We start from the raw sequence: 17822 nt of genomic DNA on the forward strand, positions 1-17822 counted from the left end.
ACCCCTAACCCTTTCAGAAACCACAAAGTATATATTTTTTTTTATTTTACATGGAATTAATTGCAACTCTCCACTTTTTCCAACATACTTATTTTGAAGGAAAAAAAATGTCCCACTGGTCCATATGATCTGCTTCTTCTTTGCTCTAGACTAGACAGTATAAGGAAAAAAAAACTAGAGTTGTAACAGAGGACTGAGTGTGTTTTCACTGCATGTTTGTTCTGATAATTAGAGCTTGGAACTTCACCATATTCCCTTGCTTCAGATAACTACATGTTCAGCTCTGTGTAGTGCTATATAGTTCTCCATATAAACCTGTAGCATATTAGAAGATTGTCTGCACTAATAACTGAAGAATGATTGCTATCTTCAGTTAAGTCCAAATAGTTCTTTAATGAAACACTCAGATGGGATCAAAAGGAAAGAATATCATGAAGCATTAGGTAGGTATCTGTTTCTCAGTAATTCTTCTGTTAATAGTTTTCAAGTTTGTAGAATAAGTGGTAATAGTTATAGTCTCCTAACAGCATTTACAAAACAATCTGTTGGTGATAATTTACCATTTCAATACTGCTCGTGTAAAACGTTTTCAATAACATATCTGAGCTATGATCTAGCTCAGTGTTTCTCAACTCCAGTCCTCAAGGCGCCCCAACAGGTCATGTTTTCAGGATTTCCCTGAGATGAAACGGCTGTGGTAATTACTAAGGCAGTGAAACTGATCAAATCACCTGTGCAAAATAATGAAAATCCTGAAAACATGACCTGTTGGGGTGCCTTGAGGACTGGAGTTGAGAAACACTGATCTAGCTTATGACTTTAAAATGTTATATTTCAAGGGTCATTGAAATAATTAAAACTGGATAACTTATAACAGTCAACGAATAGACAGCAGTACAGCATGAGCTAATACAATTTTTTTGACAAATAAGGTTTGCATACAGACAAGGACCATCTAAGTTATACTGATGGCTCTTGATCCTTTTGTGGTGAGATCTGATTTGGGCATGTACAAGGAAAGGGAAGAGGACAGTCAGGAATAGAAACCATAACTCAATCTTCCGCGAGGAGTCAAGCAGGCTGCTAACCTGTAATATAATTTATTATGGTGTATAACTGTGGAATTGTATTCTTGACAGTTTTCCTTTGCCCTCTAGTTCCAGGAACTGAGAAAAAAATCCTTGTTAGCTTTGTATGACTAATGTCTTTTTCTGTCTTCTTTCTCCAGTAATTGCCCATCTTTCCTGGCTGCTGCTCTGGCGAGGGCAACGGCGGATGAGATCTTGCAAACTGACCTATCGGTATACTATCTGCCAAAACATGTGGATGGCACAGAAGGAATCATACGTAAGTAAATTATTGTCTTTTTTTGGTTGTATAATTTACATTAGGTTGCAAAACAAGGTTGTAGTCATAAAGTAGCAGTATCAGTCATCTCTTTAACCAGTACACCACTTGAAGTCTTTAATCTGTGCTCCCATTTGTACAGTGTGATTCAGCATATGAATCATGTTCAATGAGATCATTTGTTAGGCACCAAAAGAAAGGAAAGTTAAATTTCAACATCTAAGAGTGTGCTAAAACTCCAGAAAAAAAAAATTGAAATGTGCTTTTTCAGGGGTTTATTTTGTTATGCCCCGTACACACGGTCGGACTTTGTTCGGACATTCCGACAACAAAATCCTAGGATTTTTTCCGACGGATGTTGGCTCAAACTTGTTTTGCCTACACACGGTCGCACAAAGTTGTCGGAATTTCCGATCGACAACCACGCGGTCACGTACACCACGTACGACGAGACTAGAAAAGGCCGGTTCAGAACCAAGCGCGGCACCCTTTGGGCTCCTTTTGCTAATCTCGTGTTAGTAAAAGTTTGGTGAGAGACGATTCGCGCTTTTTCAGACTCGTGGCTTTCAGATCGTTTTCTGCCGTTCAGTTTGTGCTTGTGGGTTTGTATCTGCTCTTCAGTGCATGCAAGCAAGTTCCGCGTGACTTTAAGTAGTCATTGTATTCTTGTTCGTTCGTTACTGGTTTTCAGGTCGCTCTTCACAGGCCTTGCTGTTCTTCAGTGCGTTCTGTTACTTCGTTCTGAGCAGCCGACCGTTTTCTAGCCATGTTTCGTATGCGTACTCCTCGTACGGTTCGTGCTGTGCGGGGGCTTGGTGTTGGGGTCCTGACCTTGACACAAGTCCAGTCCATGAACAGGGTGGGGAGGAGTTCATGGACCAAGAATTGGTTGCTTCAGCGTGACCAGTTCTGTCATATGCCTTTGCTCCGTGAGATCCGTGAGAAATATCCTGATGATTTCAGGAACTTTCTCAGGATGACGGACCCCGTGTTTCACCGTTTGTTGGCTTTGCTGACCCCTTATATTAGCAGGCAGGATACTTGCATGAGGCAAGCCATCACTCCGGAGCAGAGGTTGGTCGCTACCTTGCGGTATTTGGCCACAGGGAGAAGCCTGCAGGACCTCAAGTTCTCGACAGGCATCTCCCCCCAGGCTCTTCTTTGTGGACATTTACTGCTTGTGTTTGTTTTAGCTGACCCTGACAGAAATGTGTGGAGTGCAGAAAATGTTGTGATTGTGTAACCTTATACAAAGCACTGTTGGCCGTTATTTACTAAATGCAAAGACACTTTTCACTTCAAGTGCACTTGCAACTGCACTGAAACTGCACTTGTAGTGCAAAGAGGATTTGCCCTTAGGAAATAACCCCCATTTTCTCATAAAACAACAATTACATCACCCCAAAAGTGTTGTAGCGTTGAGACAATAATCCACACATTCTTGATGAACAATCTTTTTAATACCTGCACAATCACATGTGCATTTACCAAAGGTTTTGCTGACAAACCGACATGTTTGTTGTATAACAATTTTTGTGGTGTCATTATCCAAAATCAAAATGTGCATTTTATATAAAACAGGCCTGTGTAAAACCCACAAGAAAGACACAAATCTTGATCTTACAAAGTTCACATTTGGTAGAACTTGAAGGCAATATCAGACATGAGTATTTAGGAACTGTGTTTGATATTGCGTTCAGATGGGGGGAAATCACCCCTGGAAAAGCCAAATTTGGAAGATGCACACAAATTTCACAATGTCAACATGTGCTATCTGCCATCACGGGGGATCAAGGGACGTGTTTTGGGGGAGAGAGCCCTTCCTCACCGCTACTTTATTATTGAGGAAGGGGTTGCACCCCCAAAACGCGTCCATTGATCTCCCGTGATGGCAGATAGCACATGTTGGCACACTGTGTGCATCCTCCAAATTTGGCTTTGGGAAAAATCACAAAAACATTTCGCACATTGTAGCACACAAAAGAAGAAAGTGATTTGGAGGGGTTTTAAACTCGCCCCAAAACATCAATGATGTTTTTATATTTTGGAATAACATCATTGATGTTTTGCTTGATGTTTTCCAATTGTAAATTACACCCCATGATCTCCCCGATCAGGATCTGGGCACTTTCGGATGTGAAAGGATCTTCATCCACAACCTCACGATCACCTAAAAAGAGAGGAACCCCAAAATAAATTAGGTCTAAAAAATATGCCGCCATCCATCTCTTATCTGAGCCTGTGGTCGCAGACACTCACCTGTTGTGACTAGTTCCACCACGTCTTCTTCCTCCTGCTCAGCTTGTGTTGTTGGGATTTCCCCTTCTTCCAGAGGGGGGGGGGCTCTGGTCTCCTCGGATGAGGGGTGTCCTCCGAGTCTTTTCTCCCCTATGTAAAACAAAAATGGTATAATTAGCACACAGATATTTGATGGCAGAACTATAAAGATGAAACATTGCTTGGAAGTGGGGTAAAATTGTCTATTTTAGCCGAGTTCCAAGATGTAGCTTTTTTAGTGTCCTTTGTCAAGCTGCAATACTTTACCTGTTTAGTACAAGCTTCACAGATGGAGACCCCCCTATAGTATACACTGGAGCACCTGTGTGGCCCCCCTAATAAAAATGGTGTTCTGGGGTCCCACACTAGTGCTCCAGTGTCCAGATGTGAAAACAGCTGCTCAGTGTCCTCTCCTTACACACAATCTAGTTTGCATTTCATTCTAGTAACAAAGCCATCTACACAACCAAATTCTTTGAAGACAAGTATAGGGCCTCAAAATGGTGGCCAAATGCATATGGCCTAAACAATGGTATTTTATCATCCGAAATAAAAATGTGTGATCCGAACGAATAATGTGCCCATGAACATGAAAGTTGCCATTTTAAACTGTACAACAATTCCTAAAAGCACATGGAGCAGCACAAACGTAATAAACACAAGAACAATAGGAACACAGCACAACTACTTACTTTTTTGCAGCACTCTCCGGATCTTTCTGTACTGCTCATGTTCTCGTAATTTCAGGTCCGACCACCGCTTCCTGAGCTGATCTTTCGATCGTCGTACCCCGAATTTCCGGTGCAGACTCCTGACCACTTTCGCCATGATCTTGGCCTTTCGGACATTGTAGTTGGGGTAAGGCCCATACTTTCCATCATAGTCGGCCTTCTTCAGGATGTCCACCATTTCCAACATCTCCCCAAAGGACATATTTGAGTCCTTTAATTTCCTTATGGATCGGGACGTTTCAGGCTCCAGCCTTTCCTCCTCCTCCTCGTTGCTGTAATTAGCACGATCCTGCTGTCTATCCGCCATGTGCTCTTCCTCCACTGCGCCAAACGAAAAGGGGCGGGGAATAGAATAGAAAGAACGTCAGGGGCGGGAGGAGTTATACGCATGCGCAGTGTGTATAAATCGTAACGCGCGCGTCTTACGTACGATCTGTGAGTGGAGGAAGGAGCATCGGAGACGCCGATCGTGCTAACGAAGGTAGGATCTAAACTTGGGCCTATACTGCTTCGAAATGGAAGCCTATATTGTAACAAGATTAGGGGAGTTTGGCCTGACATTAGGGTTTGTCTTGTGTTGTGTCTTGCAGAGAAAATGGATGGGTTCAACGACCACAATTTCCTGCCCCTGTTTATTGACAAGTACAGGGAGGTGCCCTGTCTGTGGCAAGTGAGACACCCCAACTATAATCACAAACAGAAGAGGCAGGCAGCGCTGGAGAAACTGCTGGAGTTGGAGAAGCCGGTGGTCCCCACAGCAACCATCCCTTATTTAAAAGCTAAAATTGGTGGCCTGAGGAGCACTTATCTTAGGGAGCGCAAGAAGGTCACAGATTCCCAGAGATCAGGAGCTGCAGCAGATGACGTTTATGTCCCCAGGCTCTGGTACTATGAGAGACTGCGATTTCTGTCAGACCACACTGAAGTCAGGGAATCCCTCTCTACTCTTCCTTCCACGCTTCCTTCCATACCAGCTGAGGCTTCCGATGTCCAACCTGGGCCTTCCAGCCAGGAAGAAGTGGAGGAGCCCAGCTGGAGTCAGGTATAGCATTCTTCTACAGATTTCTGGGCAATAAATAAATGATGTTTACTAGATGTTATTATTGATCATTAATTGCTGATTAAAAAAAGTGTTTTACATATCAATAGACAGTAGTGGGCACCCAAAATTGGGACAAGAATGCAAAATGCTGGGCTCAGAAGGATAGTCTGTTATATTTGTTAACATTCAATTTGCAGCAGTCAGGAGGTGAAAATTGTGTGTGATTGATGTAAAAAATACTAAAACTATGTCCCTTTTTCATACACAGGAAGACCTCAGCCAGGAGGAGGCTGTGGAATGTGGCAGTCAGGAGGAGGCGGGGATTATTATTGTCAGCCAGGTGGAGGCGGGGATTAGTGGCAGCCAGGAGGAGGCGAGGCTAAATGTCAGCCAAGAGAAGCCTGGGACAAGTCGCAGCCTGACTGAGTCTCAGGTTCCTCCCCTCCGCCTGCCACATAAACGAGCCAGGAAGGCCACTCCCAGTCCTGTGCAGGATTCAGCATACAGGCTGATCCAGGAGGCTTCGGCGTCCCTCAGAGCCTTCCCCAGTCCTGAAGAGGCCTTTGCCTGCATGGCTGCCACCAAATTGCTGGGCATGCAGGAGGGCCAACGCAAGATCTCTGAGGACCTGATTTATAAAGTCCTACGTAAGGGGGAGAGTGGGGAACTGACACACAAGACAGATGTCATTGAGATGGACGATCCTCCTCCTCCTCCTCCTCCTGCTGCCACAACTCCACCACCACAGCCAAAGGCTGGAAGGAAGCGTGGAAGGAAGACCTGAGAGTGATGATCCTGGGTTCAGTCTGGTCTGACAGAAGATGCAGTCTCTCGTATGACCACAGCCTGGGGACACAGATGTCATCTGCTGCTTTCCGGATCTCTGGGACTTCTGGACCACACTGCCCTCCCTTAGATATGGACTCCTCAGGCCACCAATTTTGCTTTTAAATAATTGATGTCTGCCCTGGGGGTCCAAGGCTTCGCCCACGTCTGCAGTTTCTCCAGCGTTGCCTCCCTCTTTGTTTATAGTTGTGACCCCTTAATAAAATTTTTTTTGGTAAATTCTACTCTCCTGTGTGTGTTTTCATCCAAAAAGGACAGTTTGTTGGTGATGATTCAGGTACATTTCTAAAAAAATAAAATGTGAAATTAACAAGGGACAACAACACCAAACAATCTCCTACAGATTAAATAGAACAACATATCAATGGTGTTGTGGGAACTTGTCACAAAAAACACACAAACATTTTCGGGAGTACAAATCAAAATCACCAAAAAAAAAAATTAAAAAAGAGAGACACAAAAAAAGATTCTACATTAAAGTAAAAAAAAAAAATATATGTTGTCAGATGTGAGAAATCAAAATATATTGAGGGAATCCCGATAAATAGTAACGAAAGAAGTTTGTGAGAAGTGTGTGTGAATATGAGCAGCAAAACGACTTAATTCTTGTCACATTATAAAGAAGAAGAGAGTGCGCTGTATTAAACCATTTTGAACATTGCAGCGTGACGAAAGTGCTGTATCCATTGCGAACGCTAAGTTTACCAGAACGAGCTGTCCCGTGTCGGAATTTCTTCTGAGCATGCGTGGCACTTTGTGCGTCGGAACAGGCCACACACGGTCGGAATTGACGCGATCGGATTTTGTTGTCGGAAAATTTTATCTCCTGCTGTCCAACTTTGTATGTCGGAAAATCCGATGGAAAATGTCCGAAGGAGCCCACACACGGTCGGAATTTCCGACAACACGCTCCGATCGGACATTGTACGGGGCATTAGTGTATATTCATATGCCTTTAACACAATCTCAGTCTTCATGGTCATGAGGCTCTCTTAAAACTTCAGTGTTTAGGAGAAGCAGTGATTTAGGGGGTTTATGTGCAAAATATCTACCTTTTTGAGTGGTCTGGTAAACAAGTCAACGGATCTACAAATCAACAACCATTTGTGATGCAGGAATCTCTCCTGCTGAGCTGTTGTATTCTGACAGGGAGGACTCCCCCATTCCCATCAGAATATACTGGTCAGAGCTGCAGCCATTGGTTGTTGGTTGTCCAAGTATACTTCACTTTGAATTGTTTCCTTGGAGTCATGAATAAATTGGGCAATAAATATGTGGGAGGGTGGGATCCTCCCAAAAAAACTAAAAAAACAATTCCTAGTGTGTCTAGAAGGTGCTATGTATATATGTTTTATGTTTGTTTATGTTTATATATGAATTTTGTATTCCCCTACCTTTTTATTATATTGGGTAAAGCATGGGAGTGTCTTCCAGGAGAGTTAAAACATTTGACTTTTTTTAATGCTTTTTGTCCTAATGACAACTGCATTCCCCTTTTCTTTTATATGCCTGACAAGGACAGGAAATGAGGGGAAATCTCCCCAGGCGGGGTCACAGACAAAACGTAAAAATTTACTCTGAGCATTGCTACATTTTTTGCTAGTGTCCTAGGAGACCCCTTGCTTTGGGGTCTATACCTGCACCCCACTGGAACAGACAATCTTGGGGCCTGTCTGCAATGTGACCTTCAGGCACTCAGATCTGCATTGTGCTGCTTTCCAGGACTTTGTATAATATGTTATATGTTGGTATGCTGTGGAATGCTTTCCAGGTCTAGAGTTGTGGCACGGCCTCTGGTGTGATCCAGTCTCTGAAGACTCATTTATGAGTACGACATGTGGGTTGAGCATCGGAAAAAAATAATTTTATTAGGCCCACAGGGTGCTATTATTATACCCAATTTTGCTCTGTTTTGCAAAAGGTTCCACCTTGATTGGTTCTTTAGTGGCATGTGGCAGTTTAAACCTCTTCAGCAGCTGGTTCAAGAATACCCAAGGTTTTACCTGGTATTCTGAGTCAAGTTGCCTATGCCAAGCAGTGCAACATGTCAGATACCAACCACAAGGGAGCGGTCCTGCTGTATCGGCATCTACAGTTGTAATTCCAATATCCATTTGGAGTGGCTTACAGTGCTCCCTCTCTAGAGGGAGCACTGTAAGCCACTCCAAATGGATATTGGAATTACAACTGTAATTCCAATATCCTGACCCTGCCAGCCTAGTATGTTATTCCATGCTTCCTTTGCTAGTTCAGATGTGGCCCACTCTTCTGCCTTATCCCGGGAGGATTTCACTGCAGTTGGGCAGGATTTCATGAGCCAGATTTCAACTTTGATTGTTGAATCTGACTGCAGAGGCTATAAGTGTATTATGTGACCTGTCTGCGGTTTTATTGAGTCTCTGAGCCTTCTGCTGCGGATGCTCTATCTGACGAAGAGTCCCAGAAAATCCTTGCCAAATGGTTCCTGAGGAGTTACGGGCAGCTGCCACTATGGCTTAGAAAGATAATTTCAGCTCTTGTTGATGTGGTTTTTGCCTCCCTAAAAATGGAAGAACATCCTGTCTACAAATGCTCTTACTTGTCTAGGATCTTTTAGAGACCTTGTATCCAGTGACGTAACCAGGGTATGGCACATATGGCAAGTGCCCCTCCCCTCTAGCTCTAGCAGGTTGTATCTAAGCCTCGCCCCTCTCCCAACTTCCTATCCAGCATGAGCAGCTTCTGTTAGTATACGCAGCAAAGAACAGAGAGAAGCACACCGCTCCAGGCAAACTCAGGTGCAGGATGGATCACAGGTGCAGACCTCGGCTCACCACCGTGGAAGATGAACAAGACAAGGAATTGGTCGCACACTGGAACTCCAAATTATCTCGATGTCATCTTTATTGTCAAAAAAGGGTCAGACAGATACAGGCAATGGTAGACGTTTCACAAGCGATAGCTTGCTTGGGTTGTGAACAAGCAAGCTGTCGCTTGTGAAACGTCTACCATTGCCTGTATCTGTCTGACCCTTTTTTGACAATAAAGATGACATCGAGATAATTTGGAGTTCCAGTGTGCGACCAATTCCTTGTCATGTTCTGTTAGTATATACAGGGAGAACACTGCAGGTGAATGTAAGGTAAGTGTATAGTGAGAGGAGGCTGAGCTCTGATTAGACAGACATGCACAGGAGGGACTTCAGGTCCCAGCATGTCAGCTGCTTTCTGGGGAGGTTTGTTGTTATGCCATCACTATGTACAGTGCTGAGGACATCACTTCCTGGGTACTACATTCCCCCCCACTGTGCTGGTGGGGGGGAATGATGTGTCAGGCTGCCCCCCCCCCCTGTATGTTCTGGTGGGATCTCTCGTTGCAGATACTATATCACAGCGCACTCCAACACATGGTACACGCTCATTTTTGTTGAGATTCATCTGCAGTAGGCAGCTCATAAAAACATGCATTAATGCACAGGCATTAACGCAGCTCATAGATGTGAACCTAGACCTAAACACTGCCCCCAGACATATATATACACACAAATTTCACATACAGTACATAAAGTACATGTGTGCACTACATACATTATGGTAGTGGACATTTTGTGTCGATGCACTGCGTTGTGGAAATTCTGGATTCCCTAATATTGGGGTTAGAGGGCCAGTTTAGGTTGAGATTTTATAGTTCCAGATTATAGAATCCCATAGGTCAAGGATTGATGAGGTTGGGGAGGAAGGTTTAAAAAGGTGGGTGAGAAGAGAGAGATGTAAGGGGTGTAGAAGAAGTGACTTTCTATAGTCACTAATTGTTCTGTGTGGGCATGAAATAACCAGTCAGTGTTCCAATTTAAGACAAATACACTGAGGTAAACTTATTTTGCCCTATAGAGGCCATGTTGGACTCGGATGGGTAGTGTCTGAAAGAGGTAAAGAAAACATGGCAGGATGTGCATTTTGCTGTGGGGTCCAGCACCCAGAGCTGATAATTGTTTTGACATCTCCCCATCCTCCAAAAATGTTAGCAATAAATGCAGTTGTGTTGAATTGTGTGGGAAAATTGCGCTAACAGTGGGAGGGGCTTAAAGGAGCATAGGTAAATAAGCCTGAGCTTACTATCCGCATAAGCAGCACTCATATGCCACGGTCCTTTACCCACAAAATATGCTTTAATGACTGCCACAAGCAAGACTGTAACAGATGTACCAACCTCAGCACACTCGTTTTTACTAAGTTTATACTCTTCCATTACATATCCTTTTCAAACACAGCCTACTTTAAAGAAGAATGTCAGGAGTAATGTACAGTTCAATATTCAGAAGTATGATATGTAAAGATATGTATTGCACAGCTCTGCGCTGTAGCACCGTGCCACACAGGAAAATATATCTGCTGCAGCACCCCAAGTGAGTCTGTACATTTAGTCTTCTAACATTAAGAGATCCAAATTGAATCCAAGTCATGAAGATCAAAGGGATGGGGGAAGGAGCCAATCATGCTTGCCAGTTTCCTATCGGGACCCTCCCCGTAAGTAAGAAAAGATTAGTAAGGGGAAAATAGGAATGCATGAAAGAACAGGATTATGAAATGGAGAGAAAGACATTACAATCAAGAACCCCAAAGGGGGCAACTAAACCTATGTGTGGTTTAGAAATGGGGGGAAGGAAAACAAATGGGATGGCCATACCCCTGACCCCTCTTCCGAAACACAAAATCTTCATCAATGAACCAGGACCTACAGCAGTCCATTAGACCAGTACATTTTGTGTAATTGTTGCAGGATGTACAAAATCAGCAGCTCCAACTTATTTTTCTATGGGTCCTGTTCTTTCACAAAATTTATGGTTTGGGGGTATTTTACAAATACAAATCTGGAAGTAAAAAAGTTGTGAAACATAATAAAAAAAAAAAAAAAAAAAATTAAATTAGCAATAATGGCTTTAAGATAATGCAGGACCTGGCAGGGAAAGGGTTAAAGGAGCCTGACCTGCAAGAATAATGGAGGTTGACCTCTCCTTTTGAGAACACCTTTTCCCTGGCTGTCATGCTAAAGCCAGACATACATGGATCGAAATTCAGCCGGTTCAGCAGGGACCAGCTGAGTTTCAATCCATGTATGGGCAGACTGGTTGTACAGAAGATAATCTGCCGATCGACTTCTGTAAGGCCAGCCTGTTGAAGAATTTCTGCATAATCAGTGTTGCTGGCTGTAGCCACAATACATCAGCGGGAGTAATTCCTATAACCAAACTGAATGTGTTTCATTCAAATTTCAAATTTGGATACCACCCAATATTGTTAGGTGCCACTACTCCACAGTCTAATGCCCGTACACACAGTCGGATTTTCCGACGGAAAATGTGTGATAGGACCTTGTTGTCGGAAATTCCGACCGTGTGTAGGCTCCATCACACATTTTCCATTGGATTTTCCGACACACAAAGTTTGAGAGCAGGATATAAAATTTTCCGACAACAAAATCCGTTGTCGGAAATTCCGATCGTGTGTACACAAATTCGACGGACAAAGTGCCACGCATGCTCAGAATAAATAAAGAGATGAAAGCTATTGGCCACTGCCCCGTTTATAGTCCCGACGTACGTGTTTTACGTCACCGCGTTTAGAACGATCAAATTTTCCGACAACTTTGTGTGACCGTGTGTATGCAAGACAAGTTTGAGCCAACATCCGTTGGAAAAAATCCTAGGATTTTGTTGTCGGAGTGTCCGAACAAAGTCCGACCGTGTGTACGGGGCATAACACTTTTGGCCAAAATTTTTTTTTTCTTATTTTTCACCCTGTGCATTTTACAGTGTTCTAAACCTTCATCAGCGCCGTTGGTATATAAATATCAGAGTGCTCAAGCCCCCCCCCCCCCCCAGAAAACACACACACACAGGCTAATTCAGTTTATTGCTATGGCTACTGGCATTCACATTGCTGGTTCTTAGAGATCCTTTACCCTGTTATTTGACATTGTTAAAAATAGAGTTAGTTGCATTATGTGATATGAAAAATCGGTGCAGGCAGAACTCTAGCAGTGCAAGGCTTACTAAATCTACCAAGCTTGCATTTGTTAAAATGGTTTGCCTAGCCTCAAATACATTCTTACATTTTATTTTAGCATTTGTACCAGATTCATGATCAGTATTTGTCACATGGTTTCTCAGATTTTTTTAACGTGCTAGTTTCCCACACTGTTATTCATGTTGGTTTATTTTAATGTTATTTCTCCCTGCATGGGGCATTTTGGACAATTAGGCTACATTTAGATTGCCAAATAGCAGAATCAGTAGATCAGTTGTAAGCGCTGCTTGCACACACTGTGCGTGAACAGCTGGAGTTGTCAGTGGCAGCTGTTAGATTTGCACTCTGTTCAAATGTATGACCGGGAAAAGTTGCTGTTCGCATATAACCACTCATCTGAGTGATTACATGCAAAGGGAGCCTCTGACCAACCCTGGACGCAGCCAGTGTGCATCTAGAATAGGTATTTTTGTGGACTTTTGGCTAACTGGTCTGCATTGAAGTTTCTTACCTGCCTGTCCGCATGCATTGTACATTTTTGGTAGATGAATGAACCCTTGCACATGTGCAGGAGGGATGTCATCTCAGCCTGGCCAATCAAAATGGTGTTACTTCTCTACACATTAGATAACACCAGATATTCTCTAACCTTTGAGGGGAGAAAAATGGGACTGCCTTTGCTGACTTCATTCCAATTCCACCTATCTCTAAACCTCCACAAATCTATTTAAATGCTTAAGGCTTTCGGTTGGGTAATCAACTTTCAAAAAATCTGTTCTCCAACCTTCCCTGCACCTGGAATACTTGGTCCTCATACTAGACACAGCCCAAGCAAAGCTCTTTCTTTCAGAAAACAAACAGTCTCTCTCACATCTCACGCTCTGGCCTTAAGGTTAAAGAGAAATCACTATAAGTTTCTCCATGAAAGCTGTGGGCTTCCTGGTGGCCCCCTTCCAAGCTGTTTCATTCACTGGACTCCATGCAAAGTCTCTCCAAACACAACATCTTGATGGCATAAATCAAAAATATCCCTTTTCTCAACTTTCAATGTCCTTTCTTCCCATATCAATGAAACATGATAACAACAGATCCCAGCTTCTCAGGGTGTTCCAAACAGTTCAGGGAACATGCCAAGCCAAGGAAGCCAAGTTTCCCCTCAACAAAAATGGCTCCATGTATGTTAACACCCCTGGGCCAGACCCCTACCAGACATTCGCTATTGTGAGGTCACTTTTCATTGCTTGTAAATTAATAACCTCTCGATGGGTTACCCCCCCCCCCCCAAAGTGAATAAATGGATATCTTAAATAAACAAATATGTTATGTCCGAAAAGCACACCTATACGCTATGGCAGGGGGAGGCAACTACAAATCCCATCATGCCTCTGCCTCTAGGAGTCATGCCTGTGATTGTCAGGGTCTTGCAATGTCTCATGGGACTTGTAGTTTCAAAACAGCTGGAGGGCCGAGGTTGCATACCCCTGCTCTATGGAATGTCTCCCACAAATTTAAAAAGATCTGAGCACATTGGATAGCAGTAATGTGTCATTTCCTTGCGTACAGGGGTGGTTCTTCCCACACTAATGTTCAGGGCTGTTGATTTATGAAAGGTTCAACTATACAGTGGGGAAAATATTTACTTGATCCCCTGCAGATTTTGTAAGTTTGCCCTGTTACAAAGAAATGAAGGGCCTATGATTTTTATCAATTATTAAATGATAGAGACAGAATTTCAACCAAAATCCAGAAAAAAACACGATAAAAATGTTTTAAATTTGAGTTGCAGTTCAGTGAGTAAAATCCCCAAGCAAAACATGACTTAGTACTTGGTGGAGAAACTCTTGTTGGCAAGCACAGAGGCAAGGCGTTTCTTCTAGTGACCAGGTTTGCACACATCTTGGGACTGATTTTGGTCCACTCTTCTTAACAGATATTCTCTAAATCCTTAAGGTTTCTTTGCTGTTGCTTGGCAACTCGAAGTTTCAGCTCCTTCCATAAATGTTCTATAGCAGAAGTATTGAATTAAAATTCACCAAGGTCTGGTCAGCAAAATTGTCTTCCAGCAGAGGTCCGAATATCATATCGGTACCCATGCTGCCTTTTTGCATGTGCCAAACCGCATGTTGCTGCAGCACCATGCGACTTGGTGCGGTGCTATTTTGGAGAAAAAAGGTCAAGGACTTCTTTCTCTGTGTTTCTTGCGTGTAGTGCAGCTCAATAAAATAGGCTGACCTACCCACAACGTATGCACCTAATGTACATGCACAGATGCAAACCCTTTCTTACATCAGCGTCCTCAGTCCCTAGTGCACATCAGAGTACCCTCCCTCTTGATGAGTGTCCCCAGGTCCCCCTTTACAATAATGTTCTCACACTTCCACATCAATCCCCCGACAGTACTGTGCTTTGCCCCTATTTACAGTATCCCCCCACAATACTGTCCTCAGTACCCCCGTTCCCCCCCCCCCACATTACAGTCCCCAGCCACCCCACATTACTATCCTCAGCCCCCTTCATATCACTGTCCTCATTGCCCCCCACATTATATTTCTGTGCCCCCCCCACATTACAGTTCTCAGCCTCCCCCAACTTAATGTCCTCAGGCCTCCCCCCCCCCACACACACACACATACATTACAGCCCTTAGCTCCCTCCACATTACAATCATCAATTCCCCCCACATTACAGTCCTTCGCTGCCCCTCCCTTTAGTGTCTACAGCTCCCCCCACACATCACAGTCCTTAGCCCCCCTTTAATGTCCACAGCTCCCCCCACACATCAGTTCGTAGCCCTCCACTTAATGTACACAGCTCCCCCCACACATCAGTCCTTAGCCCCCCTTTAATGTCCACAGCTTTCCCCACACATCACAGTCCTCTGCCCCCCCACTTTGATGTCCTCAGCCCACAACATTACAGTCCTCAGCCCCCCCACTTTGATGTCCTCAGCCCACCACATTACAGTCCTCAGCAACTCCACTTCAATGTCATCAGAACACATATTCCTCAGCTACTATTCAACTTTTCATACTAGTGTCCTTACTCCCTGTAACTTTGCCCCCTCCCTCACTGCCTTACCTTACACAGACCAAAGATCAGAGGGAGGCTCAGCATGTCTGGATGGAGGGCTGGTGTTGCAAGATCGTTTTTTCTGCTAGGGCCATCCTTCATCCTGGCAGCCAATCACCTGCTTGTTAACCTCGGGCAGCTCCGCCCTCCATCCAGAACTGTCCCGCTTCTTGCTGTGGGCTCTGTGAGGATTACAGAGCGATGGCGGGGGAAGAAAAGGCTGGTAAATGGCGGTACCGAATGGTAATGTCACGCGGTCCGCATATGGCTCACGGTCTGACATCTAGTGATGCCCGTTCTATATGATTAAGGTCTGGGGACTGGTTAGGCCACTCCATGATCTTAATGTGCTTCTTCTTGCGCCACTCCTTTGTTGCCTTGGTGGTATGTTTTGGGTCATTGTCATGCTGAAAGACCCATCCTTGACCCATCTTCAGTGTTCTGGCTGAGGGAAGAAGGTTCTCATCCAGGATTTTACAATATATGGCCCTGTCCATTGGCCCCTCATCGCGGGAAAGTCGGTCTGTACCTTTAGCAGAAAAACGGCCCCAAGGCATAATGTTTCCACCTCCATGCTTGACTGTAGGGATGGTGTTCTTAGAGTCATAGTCAGTATTTTTCTTCCTCCAAACATAGCGAGTCCTCCTCCTCAAGAAGGCACATGTACAGTCATGCCAATGAACATCTAAATGATTCAGAGACGGATTGGGAGAAAGTTCTGTGGTCAGATGAGACCAAAATTGAGCTCTTTTGCATTAATTCGACTCGCCATGTTTGGAGGGAAAAAAATGACTATGACCCTAAGAACACCATCCCTACAGTCAAGCGCGGAGGTAGAAACATGATGCTTTGGGGCTGTTTCTCTGCTAAAGGTATAGGCCAACTTTGCCGCATTGAGGGGCCAATGGACGGGGCAGTATATTGTAAAATCTTGGATGAGAACCTTCCCCACTCAGCCAGAACACTGAAGATGGGTCGTGGATGGGTCTTCCAGCATGACCATGAACCAAAACATACCGCCAAGGCAACAAAGGAGTGGCTCAAGAAGAAGCACATTAAGGTCATGGAGTGGCTTAGTCAGTCTCCAGACCTTAATCCTATAGAAAATTTATGGAGGGAGCTGAAACTTCGAGTTGCCAAGCGACAGCCAAGGAACCATAAGGATTTAGAGAAGATCTGTAAAGAAGAGTGGACCAAAATCCCTCATGTGATGTGTGCAATCCTGGTCACTAACTACAAGAAACATCTTGCCTCTCTGCTTGCCAACAAGGATTTCTACACCAAGTATTTAGTCATGTTTTTATTCACTAAACTGCAACTTTATAGCATTTGTTTAATGTGTTTTTTCTGAAATTTTGGTTGAGATTCTGTCTCTATCATTTAAAATACACCTATGATACAAATTATGGACCCTTCATTTCTTAGTAAGTGGGCAAACTTACAAAATCTGCAGGGGATCAAATAATTATTTTCCCCACTGTACCTTTGGTGCATTATATCTGTATCCTATATGTATTTGATGATTGTGGAATGTACCTCTTAGATTTGCTGTATATGTTCGATGCTATGGTGCCCTGCGAGGCAACTTGTTTTCTTTGACATAAATAAAATCTGATTGGAAGAAAAAATGCACCCCTGGACACCCTTCTTCAAGGACACCCAATTAGGGTGCAGACAGACACCGTGATGACTGTGGCCTACTTCAGTCACCAAGGGGCAACCAGGAGTCATGCAGCCTTGAAGAATCCAGCCTGATCATTTCATGGACCAAGAAACGCTGTCCACAATCCCTGAATCCCTGCTGTTCACATTCCTGAAGGACAGAATACCTCAGTCGTCACCACCTGGACCAAAAGAAAGGGGCCCTTCACCTGGCATATTCCGTCTGATATGTCAGAGATGGGGGACTCCAGATGCAGATATCCTGGCCTCTGTCATTGGGGTCTCCAGAATTCTTTTCAGCCTTCAGATTAAACAAGTTACAATGTTGCAACAAGGATGCTCTTATAATTCCCTGGACTAGTTTCAGACCCCGCACAAAATATTAAGTCAGCAGCTACAAATACTGCAGTGCATACCATGATGTCGGCACCCCAGCCAATCTTCGGATCGGCTGTCGGGTGCAGGTGCCGCCATTCCTAGTAAGGAAACCCAGCAGCGAAGCCTTGCGGCTTCACAGCCGATTCCCTACTGCGCATGCGCAAAACGCTCTGCCCTTTCAAATTGGTCGAGCGGTGGAAGAAGGGGGAGGGGGCCAGACTTCTGAGAGACCAGGCCGTGGCCCCATCACCCGGAAGTAGGGAATGGTACCTGTCAGAAACAGGTACCTGCCCCCCCTCCCCCCTGAAAGGTGCCAAATGTGGCACCGGAAGGGGGAGGAGATGGATAAGCGAAAGTATTCATAGGTCCTGGGTAAAAGGCTTGAACCTACAGGTGATTGGACACTGGCAGGCTTTCGAGGACACATCCACTGGGTGCCCTGCCTTTAATCCAACCCCACTCTAT

At 44.2% G+C, this 17822-nt stretch overlaps 1 protein-coding gene across 1 annotated transcript in view; it reads left to right on the forward strand.

The window, feature by feature from the left end:
* The window catches only part of PPM1E (protein phosphatase, Mg2+/Mn2+ dependent 1E), a 530484-nt gene that overhangs the window by 245545 nt on the left and 267117 nt on the right, over nt 1-17822 (forward strand). Inside the window, exon 2 of the mRNA XM_073615165.1 lies at nt 1229-1347. Coding sequence (XP_073471266.1) covers nt 1229-1347 — 119 coding nt within the window. The remainder of the gene's footprint in view (nt 1-1228; nt 1348-17822) is intronic.

Source organism: Aquarana catesbeiana, linkage group LG02 (assembly GCF_042186555.1).
Source record: "Aquarana catesbeiana isolate 2022-GZ linkage group LG02, ASM4218655v1, whole genome shotgun sequence".
Classification (NCBI taxonomy): domain Eukaryota; kingdom Metazoa; phylum Chordata; class Amphibia; order Anura; family Ranidae; genus Aquarana; species Aquarana catesbeiana.